The sequence below is a fragment of the Schistocerca nitens genome, chromosome 3 (genome assembly GCF_023898315.1).
Source record: "Schistocerca nitens isolate TAMUIC-IGC-003100 chromosome 3, iqSchNite1.1, whole genome shotgun sequence".
Lineage (NCBI taxonomy): Eukaryota > Metazoa > Arthropoda > Insecta > Orthoptera > Acrididae > Schistocerca > Schistocerca nitens.
In genome coordinates, this window is record NC_064616.1 from 551,138,362 (window position 1) to 551,160,571 (window position 22,210).

A 22,210-nucleotide genomic window follows, 5' to 3' on the forward strand; every position below is an offset into this window, starting at 1 on the left:
AGGTACCTGAACTGCATTTAGTCAGAATATGAATGTGGATTAATCGTGGACAGTATTTTACACAGGTATTATCCTGAATTCGAAATGGCAAACTTTTTGTCAGCGAAATAGATCTCCAAACACTACTCCAGAAGATCAAAGCAACACGAGACCTATCGTCGGAACAACTGCACAATAAAAACCATGGGCTTTCTATTAGTCCAATAAAATAATGTCCTCAATGGAAGTAACGCCAGTAATTCTGTCCGCATTTACCTTATTTTGTACGGAAAGTAAAATACAGTTCTAATTTTGGCAGTGCGATGATTGATTTGTTCTTTTTAAACAATCGAATATGATAACGCAATTTGAAGATGTAAAAGCCGACATCACAGAAATTAGCACGCCTCTACTTCACTACCCTGTTGGAAAATGAAATGTGAAATAACATCAGTATTCGGAACCAGTCCTTCACTAAGCATTTAGCTGCAAGGAATGAAATGAAACATCGAGCAGACAAATAAAGCATGTATCCAAGCAACAAACATCGTATGTTGTACTTAGACAGGAATGAGCAATTAAAACAATGACTAAGATAGACACATCTAGAATTTCTTACGTCCTAGTCTATAAAATCAGTTGAAATGGCGATGTTTTCGTGTTTCCCTTATAACCTGTTTCTTCCAGTAACTTCGAAAGGTAGAATTTTAATTTCCTTTCAACAGATACCCGCAGCTGTTACTGGAACAAAAAAACACAATTTCAGTGGCGTGTAAACGCTATGAAGAAGAATGTTGGGTGATCACTGTTTTGTAATTAAATTATTAATGAACGTTTATACCATAACCGTGGCATCTATTAGTAACAGTAAATTAATGTGCATTTAAGCAATTGATTTGAGTTACTTATGCTGTCACAACAAGGGGAATGAGGTGCTGTGAATTTTAGTATTAAAGAATGTTATCTAATTAACGTTTTCTTATCGTCACATACGGCAGACGTACACTATGTGATCAAAAGTATCTGGACACCCACAAAAACATACGTTTTTCATATTAGGTGCATTGTGCTGCCACCTACTGCCAAGTATTGCATACCAGGTAAAGGTTCTGCGCCCAGGCCATTTCAGATGAAGGTGTAACTGTCCTACGGCTGAAGAGATTTTTTTTTTTGGGGGGGGGGGGGGGGGGGAAACCACGGAAATCTACGTCAATGTGAACACAGAACAGAGAACTATACTCGAGTTCAGAGACTTTATCGCTGCCTTATTTGAGAAATCACTGAAGCTCTGCAAACAACATTTGCTTGATCTGATTTCTTTTCAGATCACTGTAGCTCTTTTTTATACAGACGCAGCATCCTTATACCAACAGTGCACACCATTTATGCTCTAAGGTAGTGGTGGAGGATCCCTTGAAAGAAATGTAGGAAAGCACGTGTAGGAAATTGAATCTGCTGAAAACATATTTCTGTGACATTTAGGCCCGTAAACTTCTGTGTGTGAAACACATTTTTCATTAACGCTTATACGAGACATGCGCATCTACGATAACAACCAGACGTTTGGTACCTGCACGACAGGGCTTGGCAAGTACCCCTAATCTTCCCTTCCTATAGTCTGAACTCGGCGGCAATAGACTTCTATATGTAACGCAAAATGAGAAAACATCTCTGTGTCAAACAGTTTCCCCTGAAGGTGTGACAGCTGTGAAAACAGACTTATTGAGGTGGAATAATGCTCAGAATGTCGCTATATACCGTCAGGAAACAGAATACATATGTTTTTCCGTGTGCAATTCTTGGCTCAATAGCTAATAATTTTCAAACATAATGGCATAGAGGAACAGTATTGTTCTATTACTTCAATAATTTATCCGATTCAATGCCAATAAAATAAGCAAATCTGCTTTTACTTTAATGCACTTAACGTGAATATATTTGAGTCCCGGATAGGGAAGATGCACTATGTCAGAGCCGAAGATCGCGACCTGATTGTGAATATGAAGATGGTATCTGTTCTCTCGGACATGTCCGAAAGAACAGATATCATCTTCATATATATACTTAAGGCTCACCGGCCATTTGACCATCTTCTTTGCATATGCACAAACATTGCCCGAACTCTTATGGGAATCGGTAAAGGCGCGAGTAATGATTGTAATGGGAAGGGGCACTACGAATATAGTGCGGGACAATAAGTTAGGAATGTGGGTCACACGGGAGGCGTGCCAGAGATAAATTCCTGCAGTCGCACCGTACTCTTTGTCCTCGGTGGCTCAGCTGGATAGAGCGTCTGCAATGTAAGTAGGAGATCCCGGGTTCGAGTCCAGGCCGGGGCACACAATTACAACTCTCCCCGTTGACGTATAGCATCGCCTGTATGCAGCTAAGGGTATTCATTTCATTGTATTAATTTAATTGTAATCTGATTGTGAATGTCAGACTTAAGGGACATTTTACTTCTGAGCTCGTGCAGGATATGAGATTTTCACGGACACCTTGTCAAGAGTGTACTCAAACTAACTCGATTCGGACAAACCCGTCGCCTTCGGACAATCGTCGAGACTAACAATATTTTCCGGTCAGGTGTCTTCGCAGACCACTTTGGACTGTAATAGGTGAACGACGAGACGAAATGCCACAGTGGTGACAGCGCTTGACGGGTAACGTCTTCGACTAATAATCAGAACGTCCTGCGTCCGGGTTCTAAGCCATGCCATTGCTAACATTCTGAATAAAAATAACCAGCAGTGGCAACTGAAGACATCCTCTATAAGGAGTCATCACCGTTGTTCTGCCAAAGGCCTTGTTTAATAGGAAGGAAGAGCAGAAAGCTGTTCCTGGCCCTCTCTTACCGTTGGGGTGAGAAACAGCTCCAAAGAAGCCAGGACAATCGGAAAAGATCAACATTATGAGAAGTCTGGTGACGGAAAGCACTGCATCAAATACACACAATGTGTATCCACAGAATATGTGGCTTGTAACTGAAAAAGTGTTATTATACTCTTTTAAGTGGCATAATTTGATATCCCGTACGAATCTCCAGGAGGGGACTGCTAAGTGGAAGAAGACCATGAAAAAAAGATTGAATACCCAGTGGAAGGGTAATCTTCTAAGAGTAGTAGCATAGAATGTTAGAAGTCCTAATGCGGCAAGGATGGTATAAAATCTGAAAAGGGGAATGCAAAGGCTCAATCTAAATATCGTAGTTGGCAGTGGAGTAAATTAGAAGCGCGGTAAGGATTTCTGGCCAAATGAATATAGGGTAATAACAACAGCAGAAAAAAACGGCGTAATGGGAATAGGAATCGTTATGAATAGCGACATAGGGTATAGAGTGTTCTACTGTTAACATTTCATTGTTAGTATTATTCGCATCAGAATCTACAACAAACCAACTTCAACAAAAATAATTTAGGTATGTATGTCCATGTCAGATGCAGAAGTTGAAGAGACAGAGGAAGTATATAAGGATTTTGAAGTTTAATGCAATATGTGAAGGGAGATGGAAATCTAATAAACCTCGGTGATTGGAACGTTTAAGCAGAAGAAGGAATAGAAGGCAGAGTCACGGGAGAATGTGGGCTCAGTAATAGGATTAATATCTGAGTTTTGCAACGAAGTCAGCTAATAATATCGAACACGTGGTTCAAATACCTCTGTAGTGGGAGATATACCTGTCAAAGTACTGGAGGCGTGGGAATATTCCATCTGGATTACATCATGGGCAGACTAGGAAAGAGAAGGAGGAGGAGCAGGAGGAGGAGGATATTAATGTTTAACGTCCCGTCGACAACGATATCATTAGAGATCGAGAACAAACTCGGATTAGGGAAGGATGGAGAGGGAAAGCGGCCAGGCACTTTCGAAGGAACCATTCCGGCATTTGCCATAAGCGATTTACGGAAATCACGGAAAACCTAAATCATAATGGCCGGACGTGGGTTTGAACCGTCACCCTTCCGAATGCAGGTCCAGTGGGCCGACCACTGCGCTATCCCGTTCGGTCCGACTTGGAGAGACTTCTGAGCCAACCTCGATTCGCCAACGTCGTGCGCTGCAACAAGCAGGTACATTTTCTGAGCACGCAATGTGACCACAGTATGGTATGGAAGCCATCGTGCCACATTAGTATAATGGATTCTTCAGCTTCCCTTTAAAATATTTTGCTGGCGCTCAGCACAGCAAGTGGGATGATTCCGAGGAGACTGCTGCGGTCATGACAGGGGGCATGAACGTCATTGCAAAGACTTTCTTTGTACACAGCACAGAAACGTCCCACTCTCAGTAGGCTCATATACACTGTCACCATTATGCTGAGTAACTAAATATTATGCTATCTGGCGAGGCCCACTTCCACTAGTTATTCAGTGATGGGCGTAGACGTTAAAATATTCACCATTATAGGAAATACAAACAGTTAGTTATATGTGGTGACTTCAATATTAATTGTATAAGTGATTGTGCAAGGAAGAGGATGCTGGTAGACCTCCTTAATTCATACAATCTTATGCAAACCGTATTCTTTCCAACGAGAGTGCAAGGGAACAGTAGAACAACCATAGACGACATTTTTGTTCATTCCTCATTACTAGAAGGGCATTCTGTTAGCAAAAAGGTGAATGGCCTTTCAGATCATGATGCACAAATTTTAACTCTAAAAGATTTTTGTGCTGCAACACGTGTTAAATATAGTCATCAGCTGTTTAGGAAAGCTGATCCAGTTGCTGTAGAGACCTTTGTAAACCTTATCAATGAACAAGAGTGGCAAGATGTTTATAGCGCTGGTACAGTAGACGATAAATATAATGCTTTTCTCAAGACTTTTCTCGTGCTCTTTGAAAGTTGCTTTCCGTTAGAACGTTCAAAACAGGGTACTGGCAGAAACAGGCAGCCTGGGTGGCTGACTAGAGGGATAAGAATATCTTGCAAAACAAAGTGGCAATTATATCAAAACGTTAGAAACAGTCAAAATCTAAATGCAGCAGCCCATTACAAACAGTACTGTAAGGTGCTTAAAAATGTTATTAGGAAGGCAAAAAGTATGTGGTATGCAGATAGAATAGCTAAGTCGCAGGATAAAATTAAAACCATATGGTCAGTCGTACAGGAAGTGGCTGGTCTGCAGAGACAGGTCGAGGATATAGAATCAGTGCGTAGTGGGAATGTCCGTGTTACTGATAAGTCGCATATATGTACAGTATTTAATAATCACTTTCTGAATATAGGAGGTGAACTAAATTGAAACCTAGTCCCAACATGGAATCATATAGCGCTCTTAGAAAAAAGTGTTCCGAGACTGTTACCTGAAATGCTCTTCCATGATACTGACAAGAGGGAGATTGAGTTAATAATTAAATCACTAAAGACCAAGAACTCTCATGGATAGGACGGGGTATCTAGCAGAATACTGAAGTATTGTTCTATGTATGTTAGCCCAGCACCTAGACATATCTTTAACTTTTCCTTTAGGAGTGGTCGGTTTCCTGACCGATTAAAGTGCTCAGTAGTGAAGCCACTTTATAAAAAGGGAGACATTGATAATGTTGACAATTTTAGACCTATTTCTATGCCATCGGTGTTCGCTAAAGTTATCGACACGGTTATATATACAAGGTTACTGGAGCATTTAAATTCACATAATTTGCTGTCAAATGTTCAGTTTGGTTTTAGAAATGGTTTAACAACTGAAAATGCTATACTCTCTTTTCTCTGTGAGGTTTTGGACGGATTAAATAAAAGGTTGCGAACGCTAGGTGTTTTCTTTGATTTAACGAAGGCTTTTGACTTTGTTGACCACAAAATATTACTGCAGAAGTTGGACCATTATGGAGTAAGGGGAGTAGCTTACAATTGGTTCGCCTCTTAATTTAAGAACAGAAAGCAGAAGGTAATTCTCCGCAATATTGAGAGTGGTTGTGATGTTCAGTCCCAATGGGGCACTGTTAAGTGGGGTGTTCCCCAAGGGTCGGTGCTGGGGCCACTGCTGTTTCTTATTTATATAAATGATATGCCTTCTAGTATTACAGGTGATTCAAAAATATTTCTGTTTGCTGATGACACCAGCTTGATTGTGAAGGATCTTGTGTGTGATATTGAAACAGTATCAAATAATGTAGTTCATGAAATAAGTTCGTGGCTTGTGGAAAATAATTTGATGCTAAATCACAGTAAGACTCAGTTTTTACAGTTTCTAACTAACAATTCAACAAGTACCGATATTTTGATCAGACAGAATGGGCATATTATAAGCGAGACGGAACAGTTCAAGCACCGAGGTGTTCGGATAGATAGTAAGCTGTTGTGGAAAGCCCATGTCCAGGATCTTGTTCAGAAACTAAATGCTCTTTTATTTACCATTAGAACAGTATCTGAAATAAGTGACACTTCAACACGAAAAGTAGTCTACTTCGCATATTTTCATACGCTTATGTCGTATGGTATTATTTTTTGGGGTAATTCTTCTGATTCAAAAAGGGTATTTTTGGCTCAAAAACGGGCTGTTTGAGCTATATGTGGTGTAAGTTCGAGAACCTCTTGTCGACCCCTATTCAATAGTCTGGGAATTCTGACATTGCCCTCAAGTATATATTTTCTTTAATGTCGTTTGTTGTTAGCAATATTAGCCTATTCCCAAGAGATAGCAGCTTTCACTCAGTTAATACTAGGCAGAAATCCAATCTGCATGTGGAATGCACATCCTTGACTTGTGCAGAAAGGAGTGCATTATTCCGCTGCATCCATTTTCATTAAGCTACCACAAGAACTCAAAAATCTTAGCAGTAGCCCCAACTTTTTTAAGTCTAAACTGAAGAGTTTCCTCATGGCTCACTCCTTCTATTCTGTCGAGGAACTCCTGGAAGAGCTAAAAATTAAGCAAATTCCAGTGTCACATTGTTGATTTTCTTTATTTAAACTTACGACTTGTCATCTGAATATGTTTTTTTTTATATTTCATTTTATCTGTTTCTAATATCGTGTTATAATTTCATGTATTGACTCGTTCCATGACCATGGAGACTTCTCCTTAATTTGGTCCCACGGAACAATAAATAAATAAATAAATCATGAGCAGCCTGAAATTTGAGCAGCATTGCTCACGAACAAGGAGCACGTTGCTTTGAGCATGCCAGTAAATAAAAGTGTTGTATAGACTCCTAAATACTGAATGCAGTCTGAACGCCAACTTCTGTATCTTGGAGTTTTTAAACCCATAGGGAACGCCCCTACTGACAGTTCCATATGCCATGTTTTAATAAGATAATGCTCGAAAATTTGCGACGAATAATTTGCAAAGTCTGGATATGCTTGCCGGAAACTTCCATTGAAGCGGTTTTTCAGCAACCACTATTGACAATTTGTGGACTCGCGTACAAAGAGTGTGTATGTATATTCCCAAGGGAATATATTCACATCTACTCTGACCCCCCTGGTACGATGCTTAGAGACACTGTTTGCTACACATAAGAGCAGTGACAACAGCGGAGTCAGTGGTCATGCATAGGTCAGTAGTAGGACTGAGTGCGGTCTGTAACAACAAGTCCCATTGTTCTCCTTATATAAAGAGACCTTCCCTGTGGCTCGAGACCCTTATGCAAATAAATCAGTCACTTTTACTCTTATGTTACGTTTATGTAAGTCTAATTTATGACCTAATTACGATAAATTATGACCCAAAGAATGGCCATCACCTGCCCCTCGCTTTCCCCAAATCTTATAGTCGAATTGGGTGATGCATCTGGGCAGTTATGGCTGAATTACCTTAATTACTATACTTCACGGCACAAAAAAGATGTCATGGATGCCCAGACACTTTGACATTACACTGAATGTGTGAAATACATGTGGGCATGCAACTACACAAAAATGACGTCACTCTCTGGCCACTTAAGAACAATCTGTCACTATGACATTACTCTGGACATGTAAAAGCTGTGTAAAATTAAAAACAATCACATAGTAGTGTTACTACATAATTGCATGTACGTTAAGAAAATCACAAGACATCGCCAAACTACGCCGATGTATCACATTCTAATAATTTCCCACAGCTGTACTGTTACCGCTACCACTGGGATAGGCTAGGCACAACAACGATGTGTTTATAATAAAAAAAAACAGTATATGACTGCCACTACTCAAGCTACGAGGGAATAGCCAGCTGCCACCACATTCACAGCTGACTCGACGTCTAAATTCGAATCCAAGCAATAATACGAGGGTAAGTCAATTATTAACCGCAAAGTAGTTACAAAATTTTATTCTAAGCAAATAGGAAACTTACAAGAACATCATTTTTGGACATAGTGTTCTTGCGTTTCAACGCATTTAGTCCATCGTTTTACAAGCTTCCTGATGCCCTCATAAAAGAAGGTTCTAGGTTGAGCTGCGAGCCAGGAATGCACCGATCCTTTCATTGCTTCGTCCGAGGCAAATCGACGGCCCCTTAATTCATGTTTGAGTGGACCAAAGTGATAGGCAGAAGTGGCAAGATCGGGACTATATGGAGGCTGATCCAGTACTTCCAATTTGAGTTTCTGGAGCGTTTAAGCAGTGTGGGCAGCAGTACGCGGACGGGCATTGTCGTGCAACAACACAACACCTTTTGACAGCAATCTCTCGGCGTTTGCTTCTAATTGCAGGCTTTAGCTTGTCAGTAAGGATCTCACTGTAACGTACACTGTTTATTGTTGTGCCCATAATGTTCTAGCACTGGACCTTGTGCGTCCCAAAAACCGTAGCATCAGTTTTCCTGCGGACCGTTGGATCTTGAACTTTTTATTCCACGGCGAATCAGGATTTTTGCATTCCATACTCTGCCGTTTACCCTTCGGCTCGTAACTATGGATCCATGTTTCGTCACCAGTAATAATCCTGTCCAAGAAGTTGTCCCCTTCGTTACCACAACGATCCAAATGTTTTTTGAAGATGTCCAAGCGCGTTTGTTTATGCAAATGTGTGAGTTGTTTTGGGGCTCATCTTGCACAAACTGTATGAAACACAAGTCTGTTGTGGATGATTTCGCAGGCAGAACCGTGCCTAATTTGCAGACGATGTGCCACTTCGTCAATAGTTAATAGTCTGTCTAAGAGATTCATTTCACGTGAACGCTCAATGGTTCTTCATTTGTGGCAGTAAACGGTCGTTCGGCTCCTTCATCGTGCGTAACACTTGTGCGACCATTTAGGAATTTTTCAATCCATTCGTAGACACTGCGTAGTGGAAAAACACTGTTCCCGTACTCAAACGAAAGTATTCGATGAATTTCGGCCCCTGATACGCCTTTCGACCACAAAAAACGAATCACTGAACGTTGCTCTTCTTTGGTGCTAATAGACAGCGGAGCAGTCATGATTAACAGCACGGCAGCAACAACGAAACTAACCTAGCAGCTTGAAAACTGCAAAGAATAACAACAAATAAACGAAGCATGCCTCATTAACGTAAGGCGACAGTACTACCAAAATAAACAAAAAGATAAATATATTGCGTGTAATAATTGACTTACCCTCGTATTAACACTTTGAACACTATGTTAAACTATAATGCTCTCATTGACTAATCTTGATAGCGTATTACCCAACTGATTTTTAATTTGACTATCGAACTCCTTCTGAAGCTTTAAGCAGACAAACTATTAGGTCGTTGTATTTAGTAATAAAGTATTCACTGCAGTTCATTGCTTAACTTGCATTATCGGTTGGAAAATTTATGTTTTCCGCTAAATATAGTGATTACATTCACCACTGGAACAGCATATGTAACTAAATTCACCTCGAGAAATTCCTCCTGAAATTCAACTATACTATTTGTTGTCTACGGTTAAACCTCTTCATTGAACTTCGAACAGTTATTTAAGTTTTAGTTAAGTTAAAACTTGCTTATTAGAATCAGGATGAAGCTGGCAAGTTATTTATTAATTTTCTTTCGTTATTTTATGCCTTATTAAAAAAATTTATGGGTAATATATGTCATTTGAATAAAGTTGATATACACCTGAAACTTTAAGAAACTGACTGTAAGCAAATAATTTTTGCTCAAGTACCGCAACAAAGCGATCCATCAAAAATGTGTAATACTCTGTCTCATTAGATTGACTATAGCTTTGGAATTACTGTTACTGCCATTACACCCATCAATGACAAATTTTGATGTAGAAGTTAAGTAAAATGAAATGGATGTTTGAAATGAAACAGTCACAGCGTTTAGACGTAAATGTACTATATTCACCAAAGACACACGTACCACAGTATGTGTTGAATTAAGTCTCACTCTCTTTTTACAAGAATAACAAATAAATAGTCTGTAGCTTGCCTTGTTGTGAGCAGTGCAGTTGAGGATATGGTGGCAAAGACACTTCTGCTAATACTTCACGTCTCTGGTTATAATGACACGACAATTGCGTCGTAATGGCTGCACTTATTACGTCTGCATGTAGCACAGTGGTGCAATCGTGGCAACACCATAATTTAGACTGTTAAGTCTTGCAAACACTTCTAAAAATTGGGAGAGACGACTTCTTAATACAGAAGTACTAATAAAGGTATTCTTCTCATTGTGTGTTCATATGTTAGCGCAAATAGTAGTGTTTCTTGCGGAGCGCACCAAAACACGACTTCTCACTATCACTGCTGACTTGATACTCTCGACTGCACAGTCTGTCTGCGGAAAACATTTTTCCACATAAAAGGTGTTACCGAAAATGAAACGCGACAAGCCCATCTCTTACCTTATATCCAAGATGTCCACCGTGTCTGCCTTCTGTGCCCTTGTAGAAAATAAAATCGACATGGGAAACACCTTGTTCTTCTTCCGGCCTAATGGATTCCTTCTTTCTATTGCATACTTTTCGTAGTAAAAATAACATCAAGTGAAGGAGGAGCTCAGATTGTACAGAAAAGGTTTGGTTCATACTCTTAGCTGTAGAACAGCAAAATAGCTGTGCATTTCGCCTTCTACTTCAGCTTTTAGAGAAACGAGTGATTAAGCAAGTCAGATTTCGACAACACAATACTTACATGGACATTAACACTGTTTTCCCTCTTTGTTCAAGGTACTCGTAAATCTCTAGCTTCTTTAAACATATTTTCAATTATTTTATTTGTAGCCTGCCCTTACAGTCTTGTTCACGGCACTGCTGCTTATTTCAGTTACTTCATATTCAGTTATGTCTGGGAAATAAATACATTGTCCAATGACTAAGTTCTCTACAGCTTCAAATATCAGTTTTCATCCTACTGTCTTAAAGGATTTTAATTGAGACATATGTCCTTTCTGATAAAATCCGAGTATCAGACCATGATAGAAGGACGCTGATCTGAAGTCTTTGTCATTCTACAACAGAACTAACGACCTATTGAAAATATCGTGATACATCGTGTCTGTATCGCGAATAGCAAATTTTAGTTGACTCAGGCATTATCTGCTAAGTTACAGATGTATTAGAAATACTGAATGGCCACGGAAGGATCCAAATATGTCGACTCCTTCAAAATATGAGTATAGCATGTAACATGGTGGCCCTGAATCGTGTAAACAGGTTGTGCCAACATGAAAGAACGTATCCTCCGGAACTTTCTATAAATTAGTTATTAATCATGATAAACTGATCAGTGTAGAAATTTCCAGAGTAATATGTACTTTTTGCAACAGACCCAGCGCATCGTAGACGACTCCAGCTGCATCCCGCATCGGAGCAAGCCCGAATCGGTGCGCATGTGCAGCGTGCCGCGACCACAGGACTGCGTGGTGGGGCCTTTTTCTGAATGGAGCACTTGCGAGGATCCCATCAACTGCGTTGTTGGCGGCACAAACCAAACGCGCGTGCGCATCGTGCTCGTTGCACCCATGTATGGCGGAAGAGCCTGCCCACACGTGAGTATCTTCAATGTCCTACTGCTTTACTCGCACTGAAAATCAAGTCTGATGTAAAGAAATTTAACAGCATTAAAGAAAAGTACATGATGAAAGATCCTACGGTAGTCAAACGCATCAAAACTGAAGACCACCAGCTGTGTCTACAGCTAACGCACAAGGATGACAATCATCATGCTTTCCGCTTATTTAAATTACGTAGTTAGCCGTGCCTCAAGCACGTCGATGGAACAAATAGTATCATCAGCTACTGTTCTGGTCATTTCAAGATCTTTTTCTGACTCTTATCAGATATTGTCGCAGATCATAAATAATGAAAAGCGTGAGGTCATCCACATGAGAGCTAAAAGGAGTCCGTTAAACTTCGGTTACACGATAAATCAATCAAATCTAAAGGCTGAAAATTCAACTAAATACCTAGAAGTTACGATTACGATTAACTTAAATTGGAATGAACACACAGAAAATATTGTGATGAAGGCAACCGAAGATTGCGATTTATTGGCAGAACGGTTAGAAGATGCAACAGATTTACTAAAGAGACGGCCTACACAACGCCTGTCTGTCCTCTTTTGGAATACTGCTACGCGGTATGGCATCCTTACCAGATAGGATTAACGGAGTACATCGAGAAAATACAAGGCACAGCATGTTTTGTTTAAACGAAAAATAAGGGAGACAGTGTCACAGACATGACACAGGAATTGGGAGGGACATCATTAAAACAAAGGCATTTATCGTGGCGACGGCATCTTCTGATTAAATTTCGATCACCAACTTTCTCCTCCGAATGCGAAAATATTTTGCTGACGCAGACCTACACAGGGTAATAAAGAATTATTGTGAGGGTGATTCCATGAACCCTCTGCCAGGCATATAAGTGTGCTTTGCAGAGTATCCATGTAGATGTAGACAATCATCATCTTCATCAACAGCAACAACAACAACAAACATTATTCATCAAGTACTAGATAAAGGCCTCCTCCTGGTTTCTCCATACATTATGGTCTGCTGCTGCAGTTACCCATGTTGCTTTTGATTCTTTTTATAAAGCGAATCAGACACCTTTCATTAGGTGCTCTTCTTGTCTTTTCTTGTTGTTGTTGTGGTCTCAGTGCGAAGACTGGTTTGATGCAGTTCTCCATGCTACTTTGTCCCGTGTAAACCTCTTCATCTGAGCGTAACTACAGTAACCTACATCCACTTGAACCTGCTTACTGTGTTCATACTTCGCCCCCCCCCACAACTTTACTCCAACCACCGCCACCCCCCCCCCTTCCCCACTTCCTTCCACCAGTACACCAGTAACAAACTGACGATTCGTTGATGCAACACGACGTGTCCTATAAACCCATCCTTCCTTTGACCCATAAATATCTATTTTCGTCTGTTCGTTTCACTATCTCCTCGTTATTTATACGATCTACCCATCTACTTGACAGTGCTTTTCTGTAGTACCACATTTCAAAGGCTTATATTCTCTTCATGTTTTAACTGCCTACACTTGACGTTTTACTTTCGTACAAGGCAATAACCCACAGTTACATCTTCACAAAAGACTTCCTAACATTTAAATTCACATTCCATATTAAAAAAAACTATTTTGATCGGCAATTTTGTTGCCCAAATAGAAGAACCAGTGGACTTCATATAGTGTCTCATTTCTTAATCAGTCAGCATCATCACCTGATTTAATTCGACTGCATTCCAGTAGCCTTGTTTTACTTCTGTTGATATTCATCTACAACATCTTTTCAAGACTCTAACCGTACCATTCATCCGATTTTGCGTCCTTTGCCGTATCTGATAGATTTACAATGTCGTCAACAAACAGCAACTTCTTTATTTCTTGTCTCTAAACTTCATTTTACCTTTCTAAGTTTTTCCTTGGTTTCGCAAACATTAATAACTAGTTCGAGTCGTTTGGAGTTTCCACTGATGTGCAGTGTTGAGCTTCATCATAGCAGCAAATATTTGGCCAAATTAAAGACTGGACTATTTGTATTTTAATGGACTTTGAAATATTTGCTAAATGTTAGGATTGCATGTAGGTAGGAGAGATTTTCTGCATGGTGTAACTGTTTGCTCTTTTCAGTTTAGATGAACATCTCAGAGAATGCCTATGTCAGTTACTATCTACTGAAATGAGAATTGGATACCACCGGGGAGTACTCGAGGAACTGTTTTACGAAAATGTCCGCTGATCAACTTTCGGTGTGATACGAGGATGACCTCCGACTTCTTACGGCTTAGGTTGACTGAGTGCATGTAGTGGCAGGATTAAAATTACTGAATAATACCTAAAGGTAGTTAATTTTCAAGTCCTTTACACTAACTGTATTTTTTTTAATTGAAATAACGCGGAAGTGAATTCCTAACAACTTCCCGTCAGAACTCGCTATCGTTATAGTTTACGCAGCATGAAGGAGGCACATGGTAAGCAGCCGTCGGTGGAGGTCAGTTATTAGAGTTGCTCACCCCAAAATGAAAAGTACACAGGGCATACTTCATCCCACGGCAACGGTTGCCGCAGCGAACAGCCTGCTCTAAATAGTTAGTGCCCGTAGCTGTCTCGAGTAACCATACCCATTCTGATTATTAAATTTCATTTGGTCTTCCCGTCTGGGACTTTACAGTGACCTAATGATTGTCTACTACAAGGGGAACTGTTCATAAATAAGGCCCAGTAGAAAGTATCATCATCTCTGAATGGACACTTCAAATGTGAATAGCGGTTAAAATATTTATTACACGTCATTAGCTCCATGAATCTACAACTTATAAATATTTCAAAACTGTAAGTCGAAATCACTGAAGAGATTTTGCTAAATTTTGCATAGCGCTAGTTTTACCGAAACTATCCATTAATAACTGAATATCGAGAAATATCTACTGCTGGAAAAATTAGTATACCCTTTTAAAGGCTTCCAATTCACTCAAGATTTGTTGTTGCAACGGTGTACATGGAGTACATGAAACAATTACATTTACAGGCCAATAGCACATGCGGTTCTGACATATCAGGTATCGACCCACATTAAATCACTCGTTTTAGTACATGGTGTAGCCTCAATGGTAGGCAATGTTGGTGGTGACTCTCGAATTCAGTCGATCGTACAGATTTCGAATATTGTCGTGGGATACGTTATGTCACCCCTGCTTGAACTCTTTATGTAGTTCTGTAAGAGTTGTTGACTGACACGTGTGACTTCTCGTCCCATAATATTCTACACGTGCTCGATTGGAGACAATTCTGCACATCTTGCTGGCCAAGGAATTTGCTACACGTCTTGCCGAACACCTTGAGTCTCATGGGCAGTGCGTGGGCGAGCATTATCCTGTTGGAACAAAGCACCACCTTACTAAAAGAACGGGTCTAACAACATTCTACACCTACCGAGCGCTGTTTAACATCCCTTCTAAAAACACCAAAGGTGAATGAGGGTTGTAGTTTATCGCACCCCGGCCATAAGGTCTAGGGTGGGGCCAGTGTGGTTTGGAGGAATGCACTCTACCACTCTGTTTTCATCGCTGAAGACCACGGCGTGTCATTCCATCCTCCAAGTGATCTTTTGACTTCACCAGTCGAGCCGTGCACATCGATGCTGTGCCGTTAAGTGGGAGGTGGGCTAGAAATGTGCACGCCCGTAGTCCCACTGCTAATAAACGGTTCCCAACAGTTCGTGTTCACACGTTTGGGATCACAAGACCCCTTTCACGTATTACGGTAGCTGTATGATCTGCCATGGCTGCCCTTACAATACAACGATCCTGAAGAGCGTCTGTGCTGCGTGGACTTCCAGAACCTCGTCTACGGCTTTGAGAATGTTCACGTCACCACTAATACCAGCATCGGTGCACAGCTGACGCAGCACATCCAACCATACAGCCACTTGGAAGACCGCAGTTTGACTACTTTCAAAACAGTTGGCAGCACGAAGCACGAGTGCCTCCCCAAGGCGTGGTTGCCTGCTTGCTTCACAAATTTGCACCACACGGAGCCTTCTGCTGTTAGCACTTCCTACTAAAGGGCAGACACTAATGGCGCTTAGTAGCTATGCCAGTACGCTCTCTGTTGGCGGACGACGTTGAAACCACTATCAGTAAGTCTACTATCTGCTACGTCCCAGGCGGCATATGACGTCATCAGATTAAAATCGACGTCGTCTTTCCAGGTGTATCAGTTCTCTTTTTCGGCACTGTATATCTAACGAACTGAAGGTATGTGCCAAATTTCGTCTTCCTGTCTTTATTTACTGCCACTCACAAAAGACGTGTAACAACTCCTAACTTCTTCATATTCTTGAATTTTGTACAGACTGTATCTCTTTCCATTTACTACAACTTACTGATAATAAGATTATTATAAAGACACTTGATATTAATTTCAAATGATTTCACAATGAACTTGATACCAAGAAGCAGGACTGGGCGACGATGGAATGAGGAAGCATTTGCTCTCGTATTCAAAATCATTCTGCGCGTGTACTGAATATGGTTCAAATGGCTCTGAGCACTATGGGACTCAACTGCTGAGGTCATTAGTCCCCTAGAACTTAGAACTAGTTAAACCTAACTAACCTAAGGACATCACAAACATCCATGCCCGAGGCAGGATTCGAACCTGCGACCGTAGCGGTCTTGCGGTTCCAGACTGCAGCGCCTTTAACCGCACGGCCACTTCGGCCGGCTGTACTGAATACAAAGCGCATTACTAATATCAGAGAATGGTGTAGGGCAGCCATACTTGCTTCCTCAGGACACCCGAGTTTGTGACAATAATGATAGTAAACACAGGTCGTCATTTATATCTAAGTAAATTAAAGTCGCATGGGATGAATCGGACGGTGACCCCAAGGGACAGGCTGACACGGGTAACCCTACCCTCCGCACCCGCAGGCACCTTGCCTTCGCGAAATGAAGAGAGCTGTATGCGTAAGTGTCTGTTAAGTGCAGATGACTAATGGTGTGTGTGTGTGTGTGTTTGTGTGTGTGTGTGTAGTGTAGTGCCGTGTTCGTGTTTGAGACGATGAGATCATCAGTAAAGGCAAAGGAAAAGTGCCAACAGCATTCAGCACACCAGTATGGTCACCCATCCAAGTACTGGCCACGCCCTACTGCACTTTAGTTCGGTGATCTGACGGCAGTTGACATCATTTATACTTGATACTGCAGTATCAACAGACTTAGGGCTGGCACTAAGCTACATCTGGATGCCTCCAGCATTTTCAGGAGTGTAGTAACGCCTCTTATATCTATTATTAAGGGGGAAAAGCATTATTTTAAGTCATAAAAAGAAAACTTAAACACATTTTCCAAATGTGAAAAACTGTTGCAAGGTACAACAAATTATCACGTACCGATGTGGGAACAAACATCCTATTCAAATTTAAAAAAGTTATAAACGAGAAAATCTGGTCAATATGTACTTAATAGTCTGTGTGTTGTCACTCTACTAGATACAAATGATCGGTAAAAGAAATCAAATTAAGAGGAAGTATTATAAAAATTCAGTTACAGTTAAAAACCTTTTAAGTAGAATCACCTGACAACAATCACAAATGTTCATATTTAAGACAGGAAAAATTAAGACAGTAAGGAAACTCAGTTCATTTGCAGTATCAGGTGTTCCATGATGGAAGATCTTCTTGTGTTTTAGACTATAAGACACTGCACTACCAAGAAAGAATGGCTGAACCGTCCACACGTTGTGTGCTCACCAAAAAACATTGTCACTGAAGAATTAATAATATCCTCCAGACAGCTTTAATATACAGGATGATCATAATTAAAGTTAGGTTTTCAAACCGCTTTAGAAATAACACCACTGGTCAGAATGACGTCAAATTGCAACGGAATATTATCTGAGAAGGGGAAAACGTATCACACAACAATGCCTAAGGTGTACATTTGACGTTAAATAAACTGTACTACTCAGGTGTGATACTGTTAGTTACGTAACCCCATCCACCATGGCAAGGTCATATCACATCGTAGGGGGAAAATCGGTTTTTAATTATCCTGAGGCTAAAACCGCACAAAAAGCATCACTCAAATCGGATTTAACTGTCTTGAAACCAAAAAGCAACATAAAAAGCATCAGCCACATCGGTTTTTAATCTTCCTGAGACCAAAAACCGCAAAAAAGCATCAGTCAAAATCAAATCGGATTATTAATTTTCGTGTGAGTGGCGCAAAACATGTTCAATATGCTGTCCACCGTCTTCTGCGAGAAGTTGAAATCCAGAAACAGCTGATCCACAACTGATCAAAGTGTTTCTGGGGTCACGTTCAGAATGTGTTGCGCAATGCGTACCTTCAATGCAGCTAAGTTTACAATGGGAACACTGAACACAGCATCACTGAGACAGCCCCACAGCCAGAGGTCACACGGGTTAAGATCAGCTGATCGGGCCGGCTAGGTTGTAGGGAAATGGTGGCTGATAATTCTAGCGTTTCCGAAATGGCGCTTCAACAGCTGCTTAACTGGATTTACAATGTGCGGAGGTGCACCATCTTGCATAAAAATGATCCCATCCACACATTCACGCTGTTGGATAGCTGGAATGACGTCGTTGCGCAAAAGACACTCATAGCGCTTACCAGTGACGGTACAGGTAACAGGACCGTAAGCACCTGCCTCTTCGAAGAAATATGGCCCTATGATAAAGAATGCCGAAACCCGCACCACGCAGTGACCTTTTGAAGATGAAGTGGTACTGGGTGATTTGCGTGTGGATTTTCCGTTGCCCATATTTGACAATTCTGTGTATTGACGTATCCTGTCAAATGGAAGTGGGCTTCGGCTGTCCACAAAATCTTCCACAACCAATCATTGTCCATTTCCATATGAGTAAGAAATTCTAAGGCAAATGTCTCTCTTGCTGGCAGGTCAACAGGAAGTAACTCGTGCTCATGGGTAATTTTGAATGGCTAACAAAGGATTTTTCTTAGGATTTTACGCACCGTGGTCATGGGTATGTCCAATGTTGTGGCAGTTCTGAGTGAACTACACGTTTGCACACCATCAATCGTCTCCTCCTGCATTACTATATACCTGGAGTGTTTTTACCAACTTCAATGGGTCGTGCGCATGCTAGGTGTTTTCATTTACGTATTCGGAAACATGCAACGCCATCTATTGATCAATTTTCACACTACTTTTTTTCCTTCTACCATACGTTTTCCCCCTTCTCCGACAATATTCCGTTGCAATTTGACGTCATTCTGACCAGTGGTGTTATTTCTACAGCGTTTTGAAAGTTTAACTTTATTTATAATCACCCTGTGCTATACAGCACTGCAATATGTAGACCTGGAAATATTTACAAATACTGAACAAAACACAACCTCATGTTCCACAATAACAAAAGCAGTAGATATTACCGGAAATTGCTTATGGTGGTTTTTAGTGAGAGTTCCTTCTTGTGATTCTAAAATCAGTCCTTGGATTGAAACACCGACATGTTTCCCTCAGTACACTATCCTCTAGGTTCAGCACTCTTTTCTTTAGTTCGCTACACGCTTATCTTTATCCAGAATCTTCAATTTCTACGCACTGCGAACATGATATACACGAAATTTCAGATTCTGTATCGCTTCTAGAGCACTACCATACGAAATCAGAGGTTGGACATACAATATCCTCAAACTTTTTGAAGGCGAATACTGCATAACATCCTTCATCTCAAAACGCTTAGCGTCCGTCAAAATGGCATGTTTTCCTGTTTTCTTCTCCCTTTCAACTGACCTAAACTCCTGGAAACGGACGATTAATCTCGTTTTTGTTCAGTTTTCGGCCCTGCGCCATTTGTAAATTTCCCACGAAGTGCATCTACAACCTAGGTAAAATATAGTTCAGCACTGAAAACTCATTGATCTTGGTACAACTGCATGTTTACCAAAAAGTGAACTGGAAAATACTACAGACATTATGTGACTTGTACCCGTCGCATTGGCGTCTTCGTTTGCTGTCGGTAATACCTGTTGTACTATCTTGAGTTGGCTAATCAAATCAATGCAGTGCAACTCCAGTGCGGGCTACTACATCTCTAATCGTTCGAAAAATTAGAAAATTGCCGACATATTCTTTTGAAATCATTGATATTTCTTATGTATGTCAATTACGGTAAAGGAAAACACCGTAGATAAAGTTATTTTTCAAATTTTAACTAGATTTAGATTTAAAATTCGTTTAAGTTTGCCTTATTTTGCGAACGCGACAATTGTCTGCTGTGTAACTCACAAACCCTATACTGGATTTCAGTAAACTACGATGCAGTTTGAAGCTGAATGTCTGTTGTTGACACAAGTATACAACAGTAAAATAGCAGAAATTAATGCTATTTAAAAAAATATTTTATTCATGTGTTAAGCATAAACGCCATTTTCATACATCCGTTTGAACCTCTTTCTAGTACACATTGATTCCTGTTTTAAATTTTATGCAGCCCCTTGCCTGAAACGTAGGAGAAAATAAATAAATTATAAACATTTACGCTCGCGCTATACTTAGGTTTCGATGGGTTTCCGATTGCCACTCAACATGGGGAGAGGTCTCGAGCTGGTCAGGGTCACCAGTAGGTATCAAGTTTCCGTCTACTTGCGTATCACTATCTTCGCACCCTCAGTTGCAAGTGAATATGTCTTTGTTAACATTTTTAACTTCAAAATATAATGCTCATATGTGTTATTAGGGTCCATGGAAGTACACGTGCATGTTCGAACCTAGGAAGAGGCACGCGTTCTGCCGGAGGCTGTGGCCCAGCGGTTCTAGGCGCTTCAGTCCGGAGCCGCGCTGCTGCTACGGTCGCAGGTTCGAATCCTGCCTCGGACATGGATGTGTGTGATGCCCTTAGGTTATTTAGGTATAAGTAGTTCTAAGACTAGGGGACTGATGACCTCAGATGTTACATCCCATAGTGCTTGGAGCCATTTTTTTGAGCACTCGTTCTGCAACTTTTCTCTCCTCCTTTAGAACGTGACAAAATGTTACAGTTGTCAAACACGACACTGCACACTGGTATAATTCACAAGGTATAGTTATTTTATCTTCTCTCGGACGCTGGAGACTTGATCGATGTGCTAGTGTGTTGACAGCTGGCCCACTTGTTTAAAATGTGTATGAAATCTTATGGGACTTAACTGCTAAGGTCATCAGTCCCTAAGCTTACACACTACTTAACCTAAATTATCCTAAGGACAAACACACACACCCATGCCCGAGGGAGGACTCGGATCTCCGCCGGGATCAGCCGCACAGCCCATGACTGCAGCGCCCCAGACCGCTCGGCTAATCCTGCGCGGCAGCTGCCCCACTGCCGTCGCATCGCCGCTTCCAAGAGACGTTGCAAAAAAATGCCATTCTGCATGTATTCAAAAATCTTCTAGATAACTGCGTAAATTTTTAAAATTTTTCCGATTTTTCTTATTGGGATGAAGCACCGCCAGTGAAGAATATTAAGTTAGCCGAATTTTGAAATTTATTTTTGACGAACTTTATTACATATCTCTGAAACAAATAAAATGCGATTTTATCGTGCTTCAATGTTTGCAGATGTTAGAAGTAGTTTATCTTTAGCGTAGTAGATAGTTAAGTAGATAGTTCCTGTGATTTAGTATGGGTAGAGGTCATTCTTGGCAACTAGAATAAAATAATAATTGGATCCTTTTACCGACCTCCCAACTCAGATGATACAATTGATGAAAGGTTCAAAGAAAACTTGTATGCAATTTCAAACATGTACCCTGCTCATACAATTATAGTTCTCGGTGACTTCAATTTACTCTCGATATGTTGGCGAAAATACACGTTTCAATCCGGAGGTACGCATAAAACATCGTCCGAAATTGTGCTAAACGCATTCACAAAAAATGATTCCTAGCAGTTAGCTCATGAGACCACTCGAATAGTAAAAGATAGCGAAAACACACTTCAACTCTTCGCAACAAATAATCCTGAGCTAATAACCAGCATAGAAACGGATCCAGGGATTAGTGAACACGGGACTGTCGTAGCGATATTGAATATTGTAACTCCAAAACCTTCCAAAAATAAACGAATAGTATAACTGTCCAAAAAAACATTGAAAATTTACTTAACGCCTTCCTGAGAAACAATCTACATTCCTTTGAAATTAACAATGTAAGTGTAGACCAAATGGGGCTTGAATTCAAAGAAATTGTATCGATGGCAATAGAGAGACTTATTCCAAAGAAATTAAGGAACGACGTACTTGATTCCCCTTGGTAGGCAAAACGGGTCAGACCTTTGTTGCAGAAACAACGAAAAAAGCATACCAAATTTAAACGATTTGGGGATCTTTCAGAGAATCTCGAAATTTAGTGCGGACTTCAA

General features: G+C 40.6%; 1 protein-coding gene across 4 annotated transcripts in view; it reads left to right on the plus strand.

Moving 5' to 3' along the window:
- LOC126248455 (thrombospondin type-1 domain-containing protein 7A-like) overlaps window positions 1-22,210 on the plus strand; it is a 1,193,762-nt gene that overhangs the window by 453,447 nt on the left and 718,105 nt on the right. For all 4 annotated transcript variants that reach the window (XM_049949448.1, XM_049949449.1, XM_049949450.1 and 1 more), the window contains one exon: window positions 11,632-11,853. In XM_049949448.1, the coding sequence (XP_049805405.1) occupies window positions 11,632-11,853 (222 nt within the window). The remainder of the gene's footprint in view (window positions 1-11,631; window positions 11,854-22,210) is intronic.